At 60.8% G+C, this 23,750-nt stretch overlaps 1 protein-coding gene across 1 annotated transcript in view; it reads right to left on the bottom strand.

The window, feature by feature from the left end:
- CCDC187 (coiled-coil domain containing 187) overlaps nt 1-23,750 on the bottom strand; it is a 47,438-nt gene that overhangs the window by 6,000 nt on the left and 17,688 nt on the right. The window contains exons 12-23 of the mRNA XM_058524690.1: nt 20,507-20,616; nt 14,531-14,613; nt 14,013-14,126; nt 12,706-12,827; nt 12,366-12,583; nt 11,977-12,050; nt 7,861-7,962; nt 7,048-7,175; nt 6,112-6,199; nt 4,463-4,609; nt 3,330-3,493; nt 577-740 (exon numbers count right to left, since the gene is read on the bottom strand). Coding sequence (XP_058380673.1) covers nt 577-740; nt 3,330-3,493; nt 4,463-4,609; nt 6,112-6,199; nt 7,048-7,175; nt 7,861-7,962; nt 11,977-12,050; nt 12,366-12,583; nt 12,706-12,827; nt 14,013-14,126; nt 14,531-14,613; nt 20,507-20,616 — 1,514 coding nt within the window. The remainder of the gene's footprint in view (nt 1-576; nt 741-3,329; nt 3,494-4,462; nt 4,610-6,111; nt 6,200-7,047; nt 7,176-7,860; nt 7,963-11,976; nt 12,051-12,365; nt 12,584-12,705; nt 12,828-14,012; nt 14,127-14,530; nt 14,614-20,506; nt 20,617-23,750) is intronic.

Raw genomic sequence — 23,750 nt, 5'->3', positions numbered from 1 at the left:
CTTTGGAGCCCAGTCCTCCGTGCACCCGAGGCTCCCTGTTCCCTGGGACCCCTCCTAACCCCTCCTCTACACCATCCTCTCCTTTGTCATAAAACCCACCTGTCCCCCCCCGCAACTCTTCCGCCCCCTCTACCCTCAGATACCGGTGACCAGAGACATGGCTGCAGGCCCAGGGGGTCTATTTCCACAGACCCCTCAACACTCCACCCAGTGCTTCCCAGACCGTGTTCCAGGGCACCCTTGGGTTACAAGATATGTCCCGGGGTGACACTGGGAGGCTGGAAGAATTCATGAGCACAGCCCTGGAGCCCCCTCTGCAACTCACCGCTCACATGTCCGTTCTTATCCGCTTACAGATAAGATGTGTGCGGGAGGCCCTCCTGCAGGCGGGCCCGCTGCCCACTCAGAGAGAGGGATAGAGAGGAGGGGGACGCCCCCGCAACACGGCTCAGGCGAGGCTCACTGGGACGAAGGTCTGTCTGACCCCGAGCCTGGTGCTGCCCCAAGTTGCTGGGGCCCACCGAGGGAGTGACCGTCTGTCCTCGGGCTGCCACTGCCACTACCCTGTCTAGTTACCTTGGCCCATATGGCTGTGGCTCTCCACCAGCCCGCCTCCAGCGTCAGACCAGCTGCCAGCCTTGGGAGTGTCCTCTCCCCATGCCGGCCTCGGAGGCTGTAGGTGACAGTCTGCTGCCAAAGTTGCCCAGGGGGGTGTCCCGTCCTGCTGCCCAGTGAGAAGGCTGCAAGGCAGTGCAGAGTGGCAGTGACTGCCTGCCCAGGCCACTCCCTCCCAGGGTGACCAGCCCTGACCAGAACACTCCACAAGTGGAACAACACGCATCACCTCCCGGGGACAGCTGAGGTTGGTGACCTCAAGTGGTCAGCACACGGGTGAAGGAAGACAGGTCCTGGCCCCTCCCTGCCCAGCAGCTTTTCAAACAGGGCCCATTGCCCCCAGATGGGGCCATTGCTGGGGGTGACACGGGGCGGACACAGCACTGGGGCGTGGTGGCAGGGTGACGTCCACCTGTCCCCCAGCACAGAGCGAGGCACCGTACGTGCTCCATCAAGACTTCGGCACGGAAACGGACTGCTGGTCCGTGGGGCAGCACCTGTGTGCGCTGGGCCCCCCTGAGCTCCGGGAGGCATGCGGGTCAGAGGTCTGGACGCCACACACCCAGGCCTGCTGCCCTGCTCTGGGCACACAGCCGAGCAGCAAAAAAGCGTCCCCGGCGCAGCCTCAAGGCAGCGGCTAGTGGAGCGAGGCTGCCAGTCTCCTGACTCCTTCTGGGTTTAAGGTCAGTGCCTGCAGGGAGGCCTGCTCTAGAACATTCTGTCGCTCTCTCTCGTGCAGCTTGGCATTACTTCTGTTCCCTTTCTCCCCAGGAACTCGCTACAACTGGGCACAGCTTGCTGCTCCCCCCAGGGTGGCCCCGAGCGTCTCCCCCTAATTCACACTCATGTCAGGGGTGTGGACAGGGAGTGGGGTCAGAGGGCCATCCTTAGAGCCTAGAAACCTCTGAAGGAGGAGGCGACTCAGGGGCCAGAGCTCTGACTTTGCTGGGGCACGACCTGGTGGGCGCCTGTGTCCTGGATGCAGGCCCCACACGGCCCCTGGAGCAAGGACGTGAGGACAGAGCAAGTGGGCTATGCCTCGAGCCTGTCACCCACCCTTGGAGCTGCCACGGGGGCAGAACCAGGCTGACAGAAAGGAATGGGAGGCTCCACCCCATGCCCTTTGAAACGCTTATCGTCCCTCCAGAAAACCATCCCTGCACCCGGGGTCTCTGGCCAGGAGCCCAGGCACCCTGGGGGGCTGAGCACGAGGAGGGGCCCCACAGGCACAAGTTCATGGATGCACCCGGGGCCCTGACCCGCTCTGAGCTCCGCTGAGCTTCTCTTGAACAAACAGAAGAACGAAACTCACCTATTTCTCTGAGTGGCATGACCTCCAGCAAAACATTACAAATCATTCTTTCAGAGGTGGGGTTAAGGAGATCTGGAGTATCTCCTTGTATATACACAGCTGTTCTCTGTTTTCTAACTTCCCAACAGTGACTACGCACCATTGGTGTGATCAGAGAAGCAAAGGAGACCCCACCCAGCCATGTACCCCCAAGAGGACGGCCGACCCCCCGACCTCGGGGTCCAGGCCTGCCAATCACATGGGCTAAGGGCCCCGCCTGCCCCAGCCCTACAAACAAGAGAGGGCATCAGCCTGGAAGCCTTTTCAAAGACCTGGGACTGGTGATCAATAGCGGTGTGAGTTATCAATCAGTCCGGGCCGAGTTTTATTGGAAAAGCGCGCGTGGAGGGAAGCCGAGGGGAGCTCAGGGCCCAGCGGGCGAGTGGGCGAGGACTCCCTTCCCTGGGGGAGGCATGCACACAGGCCCCGCCACCCTGGAAGAGGGCTGCTGGACAGTGACGGAGCCCCCATGCGCAGGCAGGGGTCCCTGAGAAGGCTGCTCCTGGGGGGCAGGCCCCTTCCCAGGGGTGGGGGTGCCTCCTGCGTCCTCACCTCCCCAGGTTCCTGCTTCTGGGGTGCTGCGGTTAGAGTCTGGCGGGCAGCCAGCCCTTGGGGACAAGGCTGGTGGCCCCCGGCTATGGGGCCGTTTATTTTAATGGAGACGGAAGTGAAGGAGGCGCGCCCAGTGCAGGGAGCTCAGGAAGCTCTTGATGGGAAAAGCAGCTCGGCTGGTTCCCACAGCAAGGCTCCGGGTCAGGTGGTACTGGTCCTCCCCGCTCACCCCCGCCCCCGCCTCGTGACTCAGCCGGGGCCAAGCCCTCTCATCTGCCACGAGAGGCCCTTTTGCTGCAAACCAAGGCGAGTGGCCACGTGGCCAGGCCCGCAGGAGGAGGCTGAGCGGCCAGGACTGGCACAACAGCCCCGTGCCAGTCTCGGAGGGGGGCGCCCGGTAGCTGGGTGGCCACGCACGTGCTGCCCGCTGCCCTCAAGCCAGGGCCATCTGCCTGCTCTGTCTCACTGCACCCCACAGCAGCCCGGGGATGGGGGCACCCCTGTTCCCATTTAGCAGATGAGGAAACCAGCTCAGAGTGGGGAGGACCCCATAGGGCCACACCCCAGCCAGCAGCCCAGCTGGGGACTCGCCAGCACGTGCCTGTGCTCCTTCCACTGGGCCAGGGCAGCTCTGGTCTCTGCCCACACCCCATGGGCTAGCCAGCCAGAGCAGGGTCCCCCCAGTGCCCCCAAAACCCCCCTTGGCAGGGCCGGGTGACGCAGGGCCCAGCAGCCACAAACACCCTGGCTGCCGAGCACAGGAAAGGCTTTAATGGTGACCACCAGCTAGGGCCACCCCGTGACCACTCACTGTGGGCCTCGTGGGCTCTCGGGACTTCCCCGTGGGGCGTGGCTCGTGGGGCTGCCAGTCCTGTGTGGTGTCGGGGGGCACGAGGAGCCCTGCGCAGGCCCCTCCAGCTGCTGGCTTGTCTCAGAGCCCTCTGCCCGGGCAGCCTCGACTTCAGGGCTGGAGCTCTATGAGAAACAGCACAGGGTGAGCTGGCGTGGGCACCTCCTGTCCATCTCCTCAGGAAAAACGGTGGCAGGCTTCATGTGGCAGCCACTGTGGGCGGTGGGTGGCGGGGTGTAAGGTATGCTCCCGCAAGCGGGCGCCGGGCTGCATCAGGTGGTCCTAGCGTGCAGGAGCCCTGAACCCTGGTGCTAACAGTGCCCCGACAGGCGCAGACACAAGGCCAGAGCAGGGAGTCGCTGGCCCGCACCCAAGGCTGTGCTCTGGCATGGGGCAGCCGTGGGTCCCCTCTCCCGCAGGTGGGCCTGGGGCAGGCAGCACAGGCCCTGGTGGTCATCTCACAGGGTGACTGCTCACCTACACCAGGTGCTTCATAGAACCCAGGTCATTCCAGCCTCACTCCCCAGGTGAGACCATGGGCACCCCAACTCACAGACGAGACACTTAGGCAGGGGACAGCTGCCCCACCCAGCATCCACACAGCTTCCTTCATGCGCCGGCGGGCGGGATGGAGAGCTGGAGCAAGGATGCCCTTGCTGCTTGGGGTCCCCCAAGGGCTGGCCTCTGCAAGGAGGCCCTGGCCATCCTCTCCTTCCTGCCCCGGCCCCCACTGGCCCTGCAGGGACCCTTTCTCCACCACTGCCCCCCACATGCTCTGGCCCCTCAGCTCTAGCCTTACCGCCCTCCTTCCCACTGGGCTCCCCACCTCCACCTCCAGGCCTGGAGCACCTTCCACCACCACTGGGGGTCTGGCTCCTTCTCCAGGGCCCGGCCAGAGCCACCTTGACCAGGAAACCTCCTTGGCTGCCCAGCAGGTGGCCGCCCCTCCTGCCCTCCATCTGTACCCCTCCAGAGTCCCTTTCCACCCTGGGTCACAGGTGTTTTTACAGGGACTTGCACATGCCCATGAAGCAGCCAGGTGACAGTGTTTCCTGGCTGCTGCCCAAGCTGCCAGCCCAGGTGAGGGTGCCCACCCGAGGTGGCCTGGTCCGGGCCGGAAGCTCCTGCTGCAGGGAAGCCACGGACCCCTGCGTGGAGAGGAGATCCCTCTGATGCCGCAGGAGCAGTTTCCTCTCCTGGTGCAAGAACAAGTGAACGTCCCTCAGGTACTGGATTTCCCTCTGAGGAGCCCAGCCACAGGAGAAACGTCAGGCTAACCCCACCCCGCACAGAGGCACACACTGGAGAGAAATGCACACGATGGATGGGGTGTGGGGTGTCTGGGGGGACAGCTGGCCCTGGCACTGTGTGGGCCCCCTCTGCTCGTCCAGATGCCCCTGCGCTTCTCACCCTGCGTGCCCACGAGCCCCCACGCACTTTGGCTCCACTTGGGTTTGGCCAACAGGAGGCTCCAGCAGGAGGCAGGAGGGAAGGTGGAGCGCTCATCCCCGGGCCCCCCACAGTGGGGCTGGCACAGGCTGGCCACGCCCCTGCTCTCTCCAGGCAGAGCTCCCTCTCTCCAGGTTCTGCGCGCTGTCCTAGCCCCCTGGAACTCGTCCCTTTGTTAAACGGCCCCCGACTGTCCTCTACTGCGTTCAACGGCACACCCCTCGGCAGAGCCACCTAGCCGGAGCACACGCTCCGCTCGGGTCTTTGCACATCCACCCCAGGAGGTGGCAGCCTTCATAGGTCCGACAAGGACACTGAGGCTCCGCAGAGCTGGCTCCCTCGCCCCAGGCCCCAGTCTCCGCCACAGTGTCTCCACCTGCAACACCGGACCCCAGGCGCCGGTGCTCGTTCCCGCCCCTGGCCAGCTCCAGACCCTCTCGCCAGGGCTTGCTCGCAGGTGGGAGACCGGGGCAGCCCCCCCCGAGAGCCTGTTCCCTCAGCCACCTTCACTGCTTTTGATAACTGGACCCCCTCCTAAGCCCTCTGCACAGTTCACTGGTCTGGGCATGTCCTCACGGCACGCCCTGGAGAACACGGATCTCAGCCTGGGTCTCCTCCCATTGCCCCTCTGCCTGGAATGCCCCAGGCCTGCCACCCTACCTCCCCAGTCCACACAGTCCATCCAGGGAGGAGGTTAGGAGCCTGGGCTTTCCGTCAACCCAAAGTCCAGCAAGGCCCCTCACTCCCCGGCTGAGGGTCCCCAAGCAAGGCAAGCCCCCCACTCCCTGGGCCTCGGTTTCTTCCTCTGTATAAAGGGTGTTAACACTAGCCCTCACCCCACAGCGTGTCAGGGGACTGAGATGAGAGGACACCAGCCCAGCAGCCCTGACCCCATTTTCCAGATGAGGAAATTGGGCTCGGAGGAGCTGGGAATCCCCTCCGAGGTCATGCACACCCACTCCGGCCAGTGCTGGCTGCACTCAATTCTTCCGCAACCCCGAGAAACACACACTGCTGTCATTCTCCCATTCAACGAGGCTCTGAGAGGCCAAGCCACTCTGCAGAGGCCACAGGAGCCAGGACAACAGGGCTGCACTCCATCCAGGACACACTGCCCCCGTGGGCCACTGGATGATCCCCGCACACTGCAGGGTCCTGAGCAGCTCTAGAGGGTGGCGTGGGCTCGGGAATTCTCGAGCTATGGTGTGGGATGGTCACGTTCCCAGCAGGTGGGCGGCAGGACCACCTTGGTGTCGGCTGCCCACCCACCGACTGGGGTCAAGCCGGCCCTTACCTGCTCCTGCTCAAGGGTGCTGAGGGCCTGCTGTTGCTTCTCCACCAAGGCCACCAGCGCAGCGTCATCCCCTTTGCTGCCCAGACACCTGGAGAAGGAGGCAGGATCGACAGCGACCTCGAGTCCAGCAAGTGGATGTGAAAAACCACAGACATCTGTTTGGCGGCCCAGTGGACCCGGAACACCCTCATCCTGCAGCAGGCACTGGGAGGAGGTGGCCACGCATGGGCAGGCTGGGGGAATCCCTCTCCCGCCCAATGACCACTTTTGGGCCTGAGAGACGAAGGGGGGGCACCACCCCCAACCCTGGAGCCCCCGCTCAGCCTGGGGGCCCTCTGGGGAGGGGGAGGTGGGGGCCATCATGGAACAGAACACCCACAGCCTGGCAGGCTCGTAAACTGCAGGTGAGGATCTTAACTGGAACAACCTTTTTGGAGGCCAGTACAGGAATATCAAGAAGCTTGAAAAGAATGCACTCTCGCTGACACGGCAATTCCACCTCTGGGAATTTACCTTAAGGAAATTACGTCTCGGACGTTCACTTCTAGTGACACAAAGTTGGAAGCAATGGGAAGGTCCAGCTACGGGGCAGGCTAAGGGATCTGTAAGGTCTCCCTGCGCTGGGCGCCCTGGATGCTGCAGCGGTGACGCAGGGACCCGGAAAGGTTTTAACCAGAGCTGGGCAGACAGACTGGAAAACAGGCCGAGATGATCTCGGAGAGGTGGGACTAGGCTGGCTTTAATATTATGTACTTATTTCCTGGTACTTTACTGCTTTATCTAACTTTCTGCAAACACCCATCACTACTTGGGTGAGCACAATGCGTTCCGGCCCAGGCTGTCAGAACCCGGCCCCGGAGCAGGACGGCCGCGGGGCGGGGCCTGAGCGGGGCGGGGCCTGAGCGGGCGGGGCCGGCGCGGCGCGCATGCGCTCACCCTCGCTGATGCTCCAGCCAGGCCAGCTCGGCGCGCATCTTCTCCTCGAGCGCCTTCTCGCGCAGGCGCAGCAGCCTGGCCTGGTGCTGCGCGCGCAGCTCCTTCTCCCGCAGGCTCTGCTCGAGCGTCTGGAGCGTGAACCGGATGAAGGCCCCGGGCCTGGTGCTCTGGGACCCCCTCGGGGCTCCACCGGGGCGGGGCATACCCACCGGGCTGCATTACCACAGCCGAGCTTCCAGGCCGCTCTTAGGACCGGCCTCGCTCGATGGAAGGGGCGCCAGTCCCGGGGAGGAGGCCGCTGTCTCCAGGAAGCCCTACCGGACTGCCTGCCCCACGCATCCCCATGTCGTGTCCCCCTTCCCGGAGGGGAGTACCCCCCTTCCGACTGTGAGCTCCAGAGGGCAGTGGGGGGTCCTCATCATCTTGGCCTTGTGCCCAGGCCAGGCACTTGTTTGTGCTCTAGAGGGTCCAGGAAAGGCAGGGCCACCTGCCCTGAAGTGTGTAACCTGGGTGGCAGCTGCCAGCCCTGCCCGAAGCAGCCTGTTGAAATGCCTGCCCTCACCTACCACCCGGGGGGGGAGGAAGGGGCCTGGGCAGATGTTAATTGGAAGAGTGGGTGATGCCCATGGCAGGGAGTGCCCCCCCCCAGCCCAGGAGCCACAGCAGAGACACCCTGGGCACAGGCTCCAGGAGAGGCAGGCCCCAGCACCTGATTGCCCCGGCAGCTGAGGGGGGACTGGGGTCTAATAACCTGCCAGTGCCTCCCCTGGACCCCACTCTTGTGCCCTCCCCCTAGGGGACCTCTCTCTGTACCTGGTGGGTGGAGTTGTCCCAAGGGTGGAGCCTGGCCAGGGGCACCTGGGCAGGGGCTTGGTCTGGCCTCCCTTCCTGCACGGGCTCTGAGGACAGAAAGCACCCCCGGCCGGGTCACGTAGGGGTTCTGAGCAGCCGTGGGTCACACAGGGTTTCCACGGGCCTTTTCTACAGGAGAGCCTCACAAAGGTGGATGTGTGGGTGGTTTAATGCCCCCACATGCACACAGCTTCACAGCAGATCTTCACAAGGCCGAGCCAGAAGAATTAACTGTCTCCTCCCCCTGATGTGAAGTTCTGGTGTGCGAACACACTGAGCCTGCAGAGACCAGACCCAAGGCAGAGGGGCTCGGGGTGACAGGCCAATTGCTTCGCTTACACAGAAGGGGAGACTGAGGCCAGAGAGAGAAAATGACCCGTGCGAGGTCCAGCACCAAGCAGGCTGGGGGACAGCAGAGCCCAGATTCCCAGCTTAAGCAGCTACCTTGCCACTGACCTCTGCTGGCCACCCTGCGGTGCTGAGTGGGATGGAGAAGGGACCCTATACTTTCAAAAAGGTCGTTTGAGGACTTGAGCTTCCTGCTGAGAGAGAGTAAAGCGATCGGATTGTGGATTTACTGTCCCACTAAAAAAAAAAACTTAAGGGGCCGGCCCGGTGGTGCAAGTGGTTAAGTGGTCGCACTCCGCGGCGGTGGCCTGGGGGTCCCCGGTTCGGATCCCGGGCGTGCACTGACGCACCGCTTGTCAAGCCATGCTGTGGCGGCGTCCCATATAAAGTGAAGGAAGAAGGGCATGGATGTTAGCCCAGGGTCAGTCTTCCTCAGCAAAAAGAGAAGAGGATTGGCAGATGTTAGCTCAGGGCCAATCTTCCTCACATACACACAAAAAAAAACAACTTAAAAAAAAAAACCAACTAAACAAAAAAGTATGAACGTATATGTGTATATACAGACATAAATATACACAGACACAGATATGAAAGAATGGTTCTCCAGACACTGCAACACAGCACAGCAATCCCTGAGAGACAGAAAACAAGTGAGGTGAGACCTCTGATTGCCACAGCGTGCTTCTAGGCTGCAGTGCAAGGAGGGGAAACTGAGGCAGAGCCTGGCAGGCCCCTGGGTAGAGGAGATAGAGCTGAGAGTCTGGAGAGACCAAGGCAGCGAGAGCACGTGGGGCAGGGTATCAGAGAGGAGAGAGCCACACAGAGAGAACCAGGACATCTGTGGAGTGTCCCCCTTGAGCCACCAGTAGAGAGCTGATGGGTGAATGCATGTAGGGAAAACACAGGTGCTGGGGTAAGAAGCATCTGGAAGGAGCAGAGGGTGGAAACTATGCCGGAATGCACCAGCCAGGCTGGGAAACCTCATGATTCACAGGTCTTAGGGCAGAGTGCACGCAAGGTCCTGCCTTGGTCCCAGACCAAGCCCTGCTCTGAATTCGCCGAACAAATCAAAAACGGGACCTGGAAGGATCAGACTGCTTCTGAGTAAGTGCTTCCTGGAGCAGAGCTTCCACTGCGCATGGGAGCACACATCCAGCACTCAACAAGGTGAACTTCACAGCATCCGCAGGCGTGCTGAGAAGCAGGAGGCACAACCCATAATGAGAATAACTGATCAGTTAACAGAGAAGGACATTGGAAGTTTTTATAACCGTATTCCATATGTTTAAAAAGTTAGATAGAATCTTGGAGGATATAAAAAAGGTCCAAATGGAACTTTTAGAGATGAAAACTGAAACATCTGAGATGAAAAAGACACTGGATGGGATTAATGGCAGATTAGACATTGCAGAAGAAAAGATTAATGAACTTGAAGACAAAATAATGGAAACTATCTGAAAGAAACAGAGAGGGAAAAAGAATCCAAAGGAAAAAAACAGGGCCGGCCTCGTGGCTTAGCGGTTAAGTGCGTGCGCTCCGCTACTGGCGGCCCAGGTTTGGATCCCGGGCGCACACCGACGCACCGCTTCTCCGGCCACGCTAAGGCCATGTCCCACATACAGCAACTAGAAGGATGTGCAACTGTGACATACAACTATCCACTGGGGCTTTGGGGGAAAAAAAAGGAGGAGAATTGGCAATAGATGTTAGCTCAGAGCCGGTCTTCCTCAGCACAAAAAAAGAGGAGGACTAGCACGGATGTTAGCTCAGGGCTGATCTTCCTTACACACACACACACACACACACACACACACACACACACACAAAAGAACAGAGCTTCCTGAGCTCACAGCTTCCAAGTGGCCTAATGTACAGGCCTAACTACATATATATATGTGTCTACATGTGTGTACGTCTATATATACACAAATTTTATTTATTTATTTTTGTGTGTGTGAGGAGATCAGCCCTGTGCTAACATCTGCCAATCCTCCTCTTTTGTTTTTGCTAAGGAAGACTGGCCCTGGGCTAACATCCATGCCCATCTTCTTCCACTTTATATGGGACGCCGCCACAGCATGGCCTGACAAGCAGTGCGTTGGTGCACGCCCGGGATCCGAACCGCAGAACCCCGGGTTGCCGCAGCGGAGCGCGTGCACTTAAGCACTTGTGCCACCGGGCCGGCCCCAATATACACAAATTTTAAAAGATTGCTGAGTGTTTAAACAAACAGCAATGTATTGTGGAGTTTATAAAACATGTAAAGTAAAATGCATGACAAGAAGAGCAGGAAGTCCAGAAAAGGAGAAACGTAGTATTGGAAGAGCCGTCTCCTGCAGGTGGAGTGGTAGACCGTCACTGGAAGGCAGGCCACATAGACCCTATGAGCGCAGGTGACCACTCATAGTGGTCAGTTATGGCTCAGAAGACAACCACGGAGATGAAATCCTGAAAGAATACTTGTTTAACCAAAGAAGCCAGAAAAAGAGAAAGAAGGAGACAAAGGAGAGATGAGACAAAAGAAAACAAATAGCAAGATGACGACTCAAACCTACCCGTCTGATAGTCATGTTAAATGCACACAGTGTAAGGCTCCGACTGAAAGGCAGAGTTTGCCAGATCAGATAAGAAAACATAGAGCGAGATCCAGCTCTCCGCTGCCTACAGGAGCACACTTAAAATACCAAGACACAGCTAAGTCAAAAGTAGGATGGGAGGGGCCGGCCCGGTGGTGCAAGCGGTTAAGTGCGCGCGCTCCGCTGCAGCGGCGGCCCGGGGTTCACCGGTTCGGATCCCGGGCGCACACCGACACACCGCTTGTTAAGCCATGCTGTGGCGGCATCCCATATAAAGTGGAGGAAGAAGGGCACAGATGTTAGCCCAGGGCCAGTCTTCCTCAGCAAAAATGAGGAGGATTGGCATCAGATGTTAGCTCAGGGCTGGTCTTCCTCGCACACACGCACAAAAAAGTAGGATGGGAGGATGCACCACGTGAACGCTAGTTACGAGAAAGCTGGAGCAGCTGGATTAGCATCAGACAGCAGATTTCAGAGCAGAGCCTATTACCAGGGGTAAAGAGGGTTATTCATAATGACATAATGATAAAGGGGTCAATTCATCAGCACATAATAATCGTAGATGTGTACGTGCCTGTGTCAGAGCCTCAGAATACATGAAGCAAAACTCATAGAACTGCAAGGAGAAATAGACAAATCTACAGTTACGGGCGGCCTTTTCAGTACCCTTTCTCAAGAATGCAGAGGAAAATCCACAAGGATACAGTAGATTTGAACAACACCCCACCCAACAGCAGCAGAATACTCATTCTTTTCAAGAGCATAGGGAACATGCACCAAGACAGACCAGATTCTGGGAAAAACCCAGGTCTCAATGTATTCAGGGTCATAACATAGTGCTTTCTGACCGTGATGAAATTAAACCAGGGACTGATAGGCGCGGAGTCTCAGAGCAAAGCAATCGGCTCACAGTCCGCCACCAGCAGCTCAACCGAGAGCTCGAGGCTCTCAGAGGTTTTGCGAGGCCCTCCCTACCGGGACCCTTATTTGCCGACACCGGACACACAGTAAGGGGAGTTGGTCCGGGTACTTGCGGGGCCAGCACTTGAGAGGCCTCAGGGAAAACCGTTCAAAGGGAGGGAGGTGGGCACGTGGATGGGCCTGGAAAGAGTGTAGGGGTCCCTGCTCCCAAAGGGGCTGAGACAGGCTGTACCCAGGGCTTCGGGGGGATGGTGACGGCCACCCTGGAGGTCTGCTGGGAGCGGGCTGGAGGAGCTGAGGCGCCCTCTGTCCCAGAGCAGGGTGGACAGGGCTGGATGGCACCCCCACGCTCTTACTCTGCCACGGCCCCAGCTGCTGGGCTGCTTCACCGAGTGTCTAACCGAAAGCTTTCTTGCTATAATCCAGGCTCACTGTCCCCCAGGTCTGTGTGGGTGGGGACGGTGGCCACTATGTCCACTTGCCGGCTCTGTGGACGCCCAGCTTGCCCTTCCCAGCAGGAGGCAGTGGTCCCCATGGTCAGTCACACGGTTCTGGCATCAGACTCAGTTTCCAATCCCAGTTCTGCCCTCACCGTGTGGCCTTGGGCAAGTCACCCCTCACTCTGGGCCTCTCCGTTGTGAGCCTGACTCAGTTGCCCCCTCGGGGTCCATGCAGGGAAGGCACTCTGCCTCCCGGCAGGCACGGGGTTAAGCGCCTGGTGTGTGGGTGTTTTCAGGCCACTCTCACCTGCAGAAGCTGATCCCTCCGCCTGACTCTCTTGTCCTTCCTGGGGACCTGGGGAGGGCACAGCAGTGTCTCCGCCCAGGGGTGGGTGTGATCTGCTGGGTGAGAAAGCGCTGGAGACTCACAGCTCCAGCACCAGCCCCCGATGTCTGTCCTGACCCCCACCCCGCCCGCTTCTACGATGGGAGGGGCCATGGGCCCCCGCCTCGGGCCCCACCTGGGTCTGGCTGTCACGGTGCTCCGAGAGGTCATCAGCTCCGGGTTCCCACACACCTGCAGCCGCTCAGGCTCTGAAGCCGTTTTGGACCTGGCCCGGGTGGAGTGTTTCTCCATGAGCCGCTGTGAGTACAGGAAGGCGGTGTGCGTTGTGGGGTTCGAACGCGGCAGCCTCACAACCTGGGTCAGGCCGGGTCCCAGGGAGGAGCCCGCAACCAGGCAAGTCTCCAACCTCAGGGGCCTCGTGAGTCCATCCTCCATGTAAGGCCGACAGCTGCCTCCCTGCCCCCTGGGGAGGGCTGGGCATCACAGTGGGGGAAGGCTGGCGGGGGCTCAGCAGACACAGAGCAAGGCCGGGGCTGGAGCATCCCAAGACGTGGGGCATCAGACGGCAGGGGCTGGCTGTGGGAAGGACCCCTGGGGAACCACAGCCCGCGTCCCGGCCACAGCGGCCACAGTTACCCAGCAGGTGCGATGCTGGAAACAGGAGGAAGGGAAGGGAAACCAGGGCCAAGTGTGTCCGTGTTGCTGTGGATGCATGCATGCATACACAAGCACATGTGTGCACACGTGCGCACACATGTTCCCTCGGGTTCAGTCACTCCTGTGGGAATGTCTCCCTAAATGTACTGTGAGTCAGTACATCCCACCAACAGTCCCTGGACCAAGGACACAGAAGAGTCACTTCCACGAAGGTTCATCACATCCAACCAGACCACAGACGTCAGCCTCCTGGTCCTCACCCACCAGCCCTGGGCTGGGTACCATCTTTCCCTTCGCGGGGCAGTGCTGGGCCACCCTGACCAGCGAATGCTGCCTGTCTGATGGGCTCAACGATGCCGGCACAGGGGGCTGGGCAGAGACGGGCTCGGAGATGTGGGCCCCCTTCCCTTCCCGGGCAGCAGCCATACACCTCAGCCGTGAGCTCCAACGGAGAGCCCGCAGCTCAGATGCCCACAAGCCCACAAGGGACATGGGCAGGTGGGAGGCTCAGGCGGTCATCTGTCCCCCCCGCCAGGTGCCCCCAGGACATAAGTGGGCCAAAACCTCCTGTTTCTGCTTTAAGATGAGCATCCTCGCACAGCCTGTTGAGCTGGCCCCTGGCAGGCAGTGTGCTCCACTCTTCGGGGCACAGGCAAGGCCCCACTTCATTAGCAGAATGTCTGCACCACCCCCAGCTTGACCTTCCTCAAAGGCAGGTGGCCCCCACGCAGCGAGGGAGCCGCATCCCCCTTAGACAGGCCTCAGGCTCGGCTGGCAGGGAGCGGGGCATGCTCATGAGAGCCCTCGGAGGACCGGCCGGCTGACCTGCAGCTGGCGTCTGAACAGCAGCTCGTCCAGGGCCTTCTGCGTCTCCCAGACCTCCAGCTCTGTGCGCTGCCGCAGAAGGGCCAGTGCCCGCTCCTGCTTCTGCTGGGCCAGCTGCAGGGAGGGCCCAGGCCTCAGGATTCCTGGGACCCAGCCTGCTACCCACCACAGCTCCCGGCAAGCCCTCAGCCGGAGAAGGCAGATGGGTGCCCCCCCAACATGGCAGGGCCCTCCCTCCAGCCCCCTGACTTGCTCCTCCTGCCTGGAGCCTCCCCCACCCCGCCCCCCTCCCCCAGCTGGGAATGTCCTGGGCGGGTCTATTTTCTCCCCCTCCGTGCTCTCCTCCCTGCTCTCACAGCCTCCCCCGCTGAAGAGCTGCCCGGCTCTAAATTCGACAGTTCCCTGCCGTGGAGCCTCCTCTACTCAGCTTCGGGGGACAGAGCTCCCAGCTCACCCCAAACAGAAGTGGTGTAAGGGGACATAGCTGTCATCAGCCTGACAGAACGGGGCGGACACACCTTCAGTGACTCGAGGAAGCTCAGAGACTTCTGCTGGATGGCAGCCAGGTGACCCGAACGCAGCCCGCCAGGCTCCCACTGACCTGCGGAAACCACGGGGAAGCGGGCAGTGAGTGGCCTGGGGCGCCCTTGGGCCCCCTGCTCAGCCTGAGTGCTCTTGACAGGCAGGGAAACAGGCACTGTGGGAGGAGTCCAGGCGCTGGCTCCTGGGGGCAGGGGGCTGGGCTGTGCGCCAACCACGCCTGAGGAGGGCCCCTTTCCCGCACGTCCAGGGAGGCCTGGAAGGGGCCGTGGCCGCAGAAAGAGACAGATGGCTGTTTCATGACCTCGACCTCCCCCAGGGGCTTGCTCTGCCCGACCCTCGGCCACACTCCCCCCAGGAGCAATGACCCGAGTCTGCAGAGACGACAGGGGCCAAGAACACCTTGGAGTGTTGGGGGCTTTGCCACCAGGCAGACTTCGGCTCGTCATGTGTTCACCAGGTAACCTGGAACAGATCACAACCTACCAGAGCTTCCGTGGGGAGATGGAGGTTCCCACCTCCCCAGTAGCGAGATGATTTAATAATGCTCAACGGTGCACACTGTAATCACGGCGATAGTAATGACCATGGCTGGGGGGTGCGCGCTAACACAGGCAGAGAGGTGCAGGCCAGAGGGCTCCTGGGATCTCTGGGATTGTTCCGGAGTGTGAGCATGAAAACCTCAGCCTCCCAGGATTGGGAAGTCCCCGAGGGCAGCCCAGGGACTCCTCTTTCCCCTTGGTGGGAAAGTTGATGCTCCTCGGCCCGTGGAGGCTGCCTCTAGGGGTGATGCCATGGTCGGAGGGGAGGCCAGTGTGCTCCTTCCTTGCCCCACTCTCCATTTTCTCGGCCTGGGTCCTGGTGAGAGCGAGCAGGGGAGGGCATGAAGGACAGTGGGCTCGCTCTCAGGCCCCGTGCCCCCAGTCTGTGGATGGTGGGGCCCTCCTGATGACTCCTTGGATAAGCTGGTGAGTATGCACAGAGAATAGCATCCTCTTCCTGTGCTCTCCTTCCCAGGACAGAGCAGCTCAGCTCCCCATGTTTAGAGTGGTTAAAGAGCTGTGAACAATAGCTAAACCAGTTCCTGGGCATTTCCACAGCAGCTGAGAAAACTCTGAAGCACCAAGCCCAGGTGAGAAGCAGGGCTCTGGCCACCGAACATGTACTGAGCACTTGGGTGATGCTTGGAGCGCTCCCTCCTCCTCCCCACTACCTTGCCACTATGGGAAATGAAGACACTTTCAGGAATTGGTTTAAAGTGTCTGTTCTGAGCTGAAGTTCCCTCGAGAAGGGAAAAACCCTCCCGTGCTTTGGTTTTGTGGTCCTCGAGAGAGGCTGAAGCCAGAGAAAGGGCCCAGTCGTCCACCAAGCCCCGCCGGCCGAAGCTCCCGCGGACCCTCCTCAGGCACCCAGTAGCTGCAGAGGCCCGAGGCCCCAGCCCTGTGGCTGAGGAGGGAGGGTTCCTGGTCATCTCTGGCCACAGGAGCACCCCCAACAGGTCACCAGGGAGACACAGGCTGCATGCCCCTGAGCTCTGAGCTGTGACCCAGGAGAAAGCAAGCTGTCCCCGAGATGGGCATGGCCCTGGCCGGCCCCTAGAGACGCCAGAGTCACCCTGCTGAGCAGAGGATGGCACTGGTCTCGCTCTCCAACTCCTCTAATGACAACTGGTGAGAGCCCCAAGAATCCAGCACCATAGACTGCCCCACAGTGCCCAGCAGCTGAGGATCCAAGGAGATGGTTTAATACACGCCGAGCAGCTGGAAGCTGTTGTTATTGCCAATAGTGATGATGCTGATAACGCTGACAACCAGGGGTGTTCTCCGTTACGGGCCTGGGGCCGGGGAATCACAGCCTCAGGTCAGAGCGAAGCTGAAGGCCCGCCCCCCCGGGTGGGAGACCCCGCGTCTGAGAGGGAGAGCTTCACTGTCCAGCACGGCAGCCGGCAGACACACGTGCTGGTTCCATTTAAACTTAAGAGGAAATAAAATGTCAAACTCCACTCCTCAGTCACGCTGGCCACACTTCAATGGCTGGACAGCCAAGGTGGCTGGTGGCTACCCTACTGGATAGCCCAGAATTTAGAACATTCCTCTCATGGCAGAACGTTCTGTTGGACAACAGTGTTAGATGTTTGAGTCTAGAAAGTTCTATCGGATAACACCGTGCTGGATGTTTGAGTCTAGAACGTCCTGTTGGACTGCTGGTCTAGATGTTTGAGCCTAGAAAGTTCTACTGGACAGCGTCGCCTCCACTGGTAAACGCTGGAGCCGAGTAACTCAGAGCTGGGTTGGAATTCCTGCTCTGCTGTTTACTGGTCAGAGATGACAGATGCCTCTCTGAGCATCGGGTTCCTCTTCCATAAACATGGGCGTGAGGATGGGACCCACCCCTGAGGCACGGCGAGACCGAGACGCTGTGTGACACGCAGGGCCTGGCCTAGGGGTACTTGGGGCGCTCAGTAGTTCATTCATGCTTTCAGCAGTTGTTCCCCGGGCACCCCATGCATGGCAGGGCTGTTCCAGGGGCCGGGGCTGCAATGAGAACCAGACTCTCAGAGTCTGGACGTGGCCCAGAGACAGATGCACAAACATGAGTTCAACACCCACAGAGCAGGCTTTGACAGGGTGAGCAGCAGCACCTGACCCAGCCTGAGTGTTATCTGGGAGGCTTCCTATAGGAGGCGTCTGACGCGAGCCCAGCACAGGCACCCCTGGTGGTGCTCACTGCTTGGTCTCTGGCTCCCAGAGGTCCTGCTCAGCACTCCAAGCAGGAACAGCTTGGATTTCAAACGACTCTTTGGGGCTGCCTGTGGTCTCAGGTTAAAGAGATCTGTCAGAGAATTGCAGTCCGCACACGCAGAGAGGAGACCCTGCCTAGCCTGACGGGGGTGCAAGGGCAGCTGGCTGAGGGCTCGGCCTCTTCACGCAGGAGGGTGAGAACTTGGGGTGAGCCCTCGCCCCATCGCCCAACCTGCTCCCCACGTCCAGGGAGAGGAGCAGGTTTTTCTGGAAGGCCTGGCACCTGGCCTGCTCAGGGTCAGCCTGTAGCAGCTGCCAGCACCCCCGGCCAACATTTCCACCCAGACCAGACCTCAGGGGCTCCAGGAGGGACGTCCTCACTGAGGCGGGTGGCTGGAGGGACAGCTCTGCCCTGTTCCCTTTCTCTGGAAGGCACAGCAGTGTGGGTGGCCCCTGGGGAGCCCGAGGCCCCAGGGCAGCTGGGCTGGTGCACCCTTTACCAGGCCCCTCCTTTCTCAGGAGCTCTGTGGCCCGGGCCCTTGTCCAGCTGAGAGGCACCCGAGGGAGGGGGCGGCTCTGCAAGAAGGGGCTGATGATGTCAGTTCTTGTCTGTGCTGGCCCTGTCACCCCTGAACGTGCCTCGAGGGAATGAACCCGTGGGAATGCTCGCACCTTCCAGACCCGGGATCTGTGGTCCACAGTTCAGGGATGTTATCCTTCCAGCCAGTGACTGACAGTTTTCCCTTGGGGGATGCAGAGAGGGTGTCCTTCTCTGCCCCTCCCCACGGGTTCCAGGAGGGGCTGCCTGCCCCGAAATGCCGTACCACCTCCAGGCCCCCGCCACGGGCATCGCACGCCCAGCACTCGTGGCTGTCCTCACAGCTGACTGGCCTGCTGTCTTAACTCCCCAAGTCGTCACATCACCACATCTGACAGATGGGGGAGCCGATGGTCAGGAGGTGCCGGGGCTGCCTGAGCTCTCCCAGCTTTCCAGAACACACAGCTGTGCCCAGGTTCCCAGCAGCTGCCCCAGCTGCCGTCAGACCAGCCCTGGCGAAGGTCTTCAGGCAGCCAAGGGCCCAGGTGCGGAGGCCGTGGAGAGAGGGGCTGTCTGCTCTTTCCCCTCAAGCCGCCGAAGCAGGTGGTTCCCAGGCCCGCACCCTCACCTTGCTGCAGGGGCACCCCTGGCAGAGCCTCCCATGGGGCTCTGGCATCGTGGCCCATCCAAGAGTAGGGAGCCTGCTACTGCTCGTCTCCTCAGTGATGTGAACGGGGGTGCTGGTAAAGAGAGGGCTGCCCCTTCCGAGGGGAAGGCCAGAGCCTGACCCCCTTGCAGGATCCTGGCCAGGAGGCAGCCACCCTGCTGCGGTCAGGTATTGTCCTTGACCCTTCCAGAGGCTGGTCTGCCCCCTGTTCAGCCAGCCTTCTGGAAAGACAGCGAAAGGGGGGACAGACTACTGGCATCTGGGTCTGAGCTCTGGTCCCAGCCATCCCTGGGTGCCCCCAGGCAGCTCACTGTCCCTCTCTGGGCTGCACTTTCTGGGGCGAGGAGGGGCTGGAAGCTCTAGCTGGGAATCTACCCCCTTCTGGTAGATTCTCCTCCTTGGCACTTATCCCTCAGGACCTGACGTGCTGTGTATTGTCACTTGTGCATCTTCTGACCCAGCGCCCCCCCAAAAAGGCAGGTGCCTCGAGGACAGGGTCTGGTCTTGGGTCAGAGCCAGGTTCAGCAGGTGCCCAGCGAGCGTGTGTCGAATGAGGGAGGGAGGAATGAACAAGGACATTGGGAGGCTACTGAGGCTCTGGGCAGAGCCACAGGCTGGGATCCCCTGCAGCCCCCACCCCAGACTGGGAGAGTCTCCCAGAATAAGAGGCTAGGGAGGGAGGGAGAGACTGACCGTGGGAGGGGTTAGCACAAACTCTTTCTCCCTCAGAGGGCTCAGGTGTGAGCCCGACAGGCCCCTTCTACACCCACACACTGCACATGCGTCCACAGCTCACACACGACCCCCTGGGTGGGCTCGAGGAGGCCTGGCCCTGCAGGCGTGTTTTGGTAGCCCCTGGAGGGTTTTTGCCCCCAACCCGGAAACAAGCCCCTTTGCCCTCCCTGGCCTGTGGTCCTGAGTCTGCCAGGGAAGGCCAGGTGTCTGCTGTGGCACACTGCAGGTCCCAATCCGGGAAGCGCCTGCCACACTCCCAGCTGCCCGTGGAGGAACAGCTTTGAGCCCAGCTCTGTGGGACTACGGAGCCCAGGGCTGAAATTCCTCCCCGCCCTCCCCCAGGCACCAGGGGACAGCGGGGCTGCTAACTGCCCCCCTGGGCTTTCGCAGGCCACTGGGTCCCACAGCCTCACTGTTCCCTGTGGGATGGGCAGCCCCCACCTGCCTGTAAGGAGGTACAGGTTTTATCGGGGGCTGCCCCGGGTGGCTGGGGTGGGGTTGGGGGGTTCACTCTGAATGTACCCGCAGTGTCTGATTCTACAGCCGGACATGAGCGTGTTTCACTCCCATTTTCTTAAAACTTTAGAAGAAAACCAACTGAAAAACGGCGATTAACCAGCAAAAGTCCATCCCAGGCCTTTCAGAGTCGGCGCTCGGTTCCCAGCTGCTGTGACGGCCCCTCCAACTGCCCCCCCCCAACCCACACTGGACAGAAATGTCCCTACGTCCAGCCCATGTCCCACTGCACAGGCCCTCGGGGCCCGGGCCCAGCCTGCTGTCTGGACAAAGCCCCCAAACCTGGGAGAGGGGAGTGGGCACTGAGCAGGGGCACCACCTCCACGCCCCCTGCCACACACCAGCTCTAGGGCCCTCAGCAAGTCCCCTCCTCTGTGACCCGGGAACAAACACCCTTCAGCAGCACAGAAGGCAGAGCCTGGGCCAACGGGGCTCTAAGGAAGTGTCTGTGGGGTCCCACGTCTGCAGAGCAGCCCCAGGAGCAGCTGGTAATGAGATAAGCTACTGGCCCCCCTCGGAGGAACTGTCAGTCATGGCACAGGCATGGCAAGAGCACGGAGCAGGCAGCTGGATCCCACACACCTCCTAAAAACTTTAATACTGACGCGTGGACGCTCTCCACGCATAGAGAGTAGAAAAGGCTCTCTCTACACCCGCAGGACGTCGCCGCAGCGTCGGGCAGTGGAGGCGGTCCCCAGTGGACCTCCCCGGCCACCCGACCAGCCAGCCCAGGGCTTGGCCGCAGGCTCGCCCTTACCGCAGCTCCGGACAGTCCAGGGCGTGACCAAGCCCGCCCCTCTGGCCCATGGCATCTCCGGCCGCAGGGAGCCGCAGGTGGGGTCCAGTGTGGCTGGCACTCCTCGTGAGCTGGGGACACAAAACACGCGTGAGGAGGGTCGGGCAGTGAACATCCACGAGGTAGGAGGCAGCCGGGGGACTGGGGGCCAGGAATCTGGGCTCCCGGGGCCTGAAGCAGCTCTCAGACCCACACAGTGTCTAGGGCGGGACCCAAGAGCCAGAGGCCTATGAGGCCTGGGCCTGTGACCAGAGGGCCAGGAGGGCAGCGGTGAACCGGTGGCCCCTCTAGATGCCGACACTCACAGTGTCCCCCAGCTTGGCAGGGCCTCATTTGTGAAGCAGCGGCTAGGGGCTCTGCACTCAGGTCCTGGGGGGACCAGCTCCTGGCAAGAGCAAGGGCGGCTGAGGCTTGGCTTCCACAGTTGGGCGCTAGAGCTGGGATCAGAGTGCCCGTTGCCCGCTAGCCCACACCTGCCCTGGGTCTGCTCCTGCCCCAGGCCCTTTGGGGAAAGCTGCAAGTGGCTGCTCTGGGAGTGACAGGCTCTTCATCTCTGTCAGCCCCTCTGCCGTCTGCGAAGGGGCACTGTCCACCAGGCCCAGAGCGGAGCGGGGTCCACACACCAGCTCTAACCCTCCCCACCATCTTCTCCAGGCAAACACTGCTGCCCGTCCCTGGGGGACCTGAGCTGGCCAGGTGACTGAGGAGGCAGGGGTCAGACCAGGCTGGTAGGACCCAGAGGCCTGCCCTCCATCAGGGTGAGCTCAGCTCCCACCCGAGGCTGGCCAGCATATCCGACAACAGGATTAGGAGGAAGGCGTGACATCGGGCCTCTCCCAAGAGGGCAGCGACCCAGGTTGGCGGGAGAGCCGCCGAGCACAGGTGAGCAGCAGCTGCCCAGAGTAGGGGCTTTGGGGGCACAGAAAATGAATGTGTAAACGGGGTGCACACAGCCCGGCCTCGCTTCATGTTTCTCATTAGGACACGCAGCGACCCAGGACCTGCTCCAGTGACAGATGACGCCAGCCACGCCTGCGGGCCGTGGAGCCCGGGGCAGGGACTTGCCTTCCTCCAGCAGCACTGGGGCCCACGGGCCACAGGTGTTTGTCCAGCACCTGCTGTGTGCCAGGTGCTGTGTGGGGTCTGGGGGTGACCCACCACCGGGCTCCGCCCCACAGCTCACAGTCTTGCAGGGGAGATAGTGGAAAAGAGTGTTCCAGAAAGAGGGAGTAGCCCTGGGGCTGAAGAGGTGAGGGACGGGCCCAGGGGCTGGAGCCAGGGCTGCTCCAGGAACGTGTGCCCGTGGAGGGGGAGGAGGGACGAGGCGGCTACAGGTCTTCTCTGGGCTCAGGCTCACTCCCTCCATCCCGATCCCGAACTTAGTTTGCTCACCCCCACCGAGCAGATGAAAAACGGCAGGAAGGAGCCACCTCCTCCAGGGCTTAGTAAAGGGAACGCCAGCAGGTCCATCGATTGATAAACCAGTGTCTCCCTCAGTTATCTAGAGCAGGGGTCAGCAAACATTTCCCATAACGGGCCAAATGGTAAATAGTTAGGCTTCGTGGGCCACACAGTCTCTATCTCTGGGGAAACTACTCAACTCTGCCTTGCAGCGTGAAAGCTGCCACACTCATTATGTCAAGGATGAGCGGGGCTGTATGCCAATAAAACTTTATTGACAAAGACAGGTGGTGGGCCTCGGGTCTGTGGCTTGCTGACCACTGGTCTAGACTTTCTAGGGCAGTGGTTCTCAAACTTCAGTGTGCACCAGAATCACCCAGAAGACTTGGGAAAACACTGACCACTGGGCCCACCCCCAGCGTATCAGACTCAGGAAGGCCAGGGTGGGCGGGACTCTGCATTTCTAATGAGTTCCCGGGGAACAGTTTGAGAACCTCTGGACTAGGAAATGGGCATCGTGGAAAAACCATGGGCTCTTGACTCCAAGCCCTGGGTCTGAATCTTGGCTTGCCCCCACACAAGCTGGGTGATCCTGGGCAAAGTCACTTCTCCTTTCTGAGCCTCAGTTTCCCCATCTGTAAAATGTGGATGAGAACACATCTCACGGGGTCTGAAAGCACTGCATGAGGCACGGGAAGGCCCACGGGGTGGCACACACTCCAGCACCCTTTCTTCCAGAGATGCTGGGGTGGCCGGGGCATCCTGGGGCCCAAGCCCCTGGAGGGTGGGAAACCCCTGCATCCTCACTACATGATGCTAGTAACAGGCTGGGCCCCCACTCCACCACTGAGCACCGTGGTCCCAGCAGGGAAAGGACTGGGGGGAGGAAATCGTCCCACCCCAACTCAGAAACTGGCCAGAGGCACCGCCACAAAGCCAGAGCCCCATGAAGTGGTGAGTGGCGACTGCTATTTTAGGAAAGACAGGCCAGGCACATTTCCTGGACGCCCGGAGAGGCCCAGGCCTTGAGGGGCCCTGATCTCCTGCCACAAGGGTGCTGGGTCGTTGGGGCATCAAAATTAACCTCTGGAGAGTTCTCCCCATCCCTCGCCCCTTCTCCAGGTCCAGTGGAGGAGATGCAAGTGTGTGCAGAGAACAGACGTCCAGCCCAATGCTGCTCCCTACTGGTGGCAACAATTCAGTTCCACCAACTAGACAAGGCTGGGCCCTGGGGGTGCTGGGGGTGGGGAGACGGGAGGGAGGGGAAGGGGAGCAGAGGCGAGGCGGAAGGGAGGGGTTGAGATGATGGGGGGAACTGCCCCTCCTCTTCAAAGTGGACACCCCCCCCCATTTCCTAGGGAGGACTCAGGCTGCCTGGGCATGAGACTCTGCTCAAGGTCAACAGCTTTAAGCCAGACCCTGGTTTGCAGGGACCCCCAGGATGCCCTGGGGCAGCTCTATGTGAAGGGGCATCAGGCCCCCTCTCCTCAGAAACACAACCCACCCACACGTGGATTCCCTGCTGCACAGCTACCCTGTGGCCCACCCGCAGTCCCCCCCGTCTGTTATAGGCACTACAGCCGCAGGCCGGCCCCACAAGGCCCCCTGACCCGGGTGCCAAGCTGGGGACCACTGCCCCAGGGCGCATCAGACCCAGGAGAGAGAGGTGAGAGGGGCGGGGGTGGTCCCAGAAGCTCCGGGAGCAGGTGGCATGCCAGGGAGCCATGGGCAGGACCGGGTGGCGCTGGGGACCAGGAGGGCGCTCTGGCTGCTGGGGAAGACTGGATAGGGCCCGTGCCTGCTT

This window comes from Diceros bicornis, chromosome 28 (assembly GCF_020826845.1).
Source record: "Diceros bicornis minor isolate mBicDic1 chromosome 28, mDicBic1.mat.cur, whole genome shotgun sequence".
Taxonomy (NCBI): domain Eukaryota; kingdom Metazoa; phylum Chordata; class Mammalia; order Perissodactyla; family Rhinocerotidae; genus Diceros; species Diceros bicornis.
The sequence above is the reverse complement of the archived record's forward strand: the minus strand, read 5'-3'. Positions and strand labels throughout refer to the sequence as shown.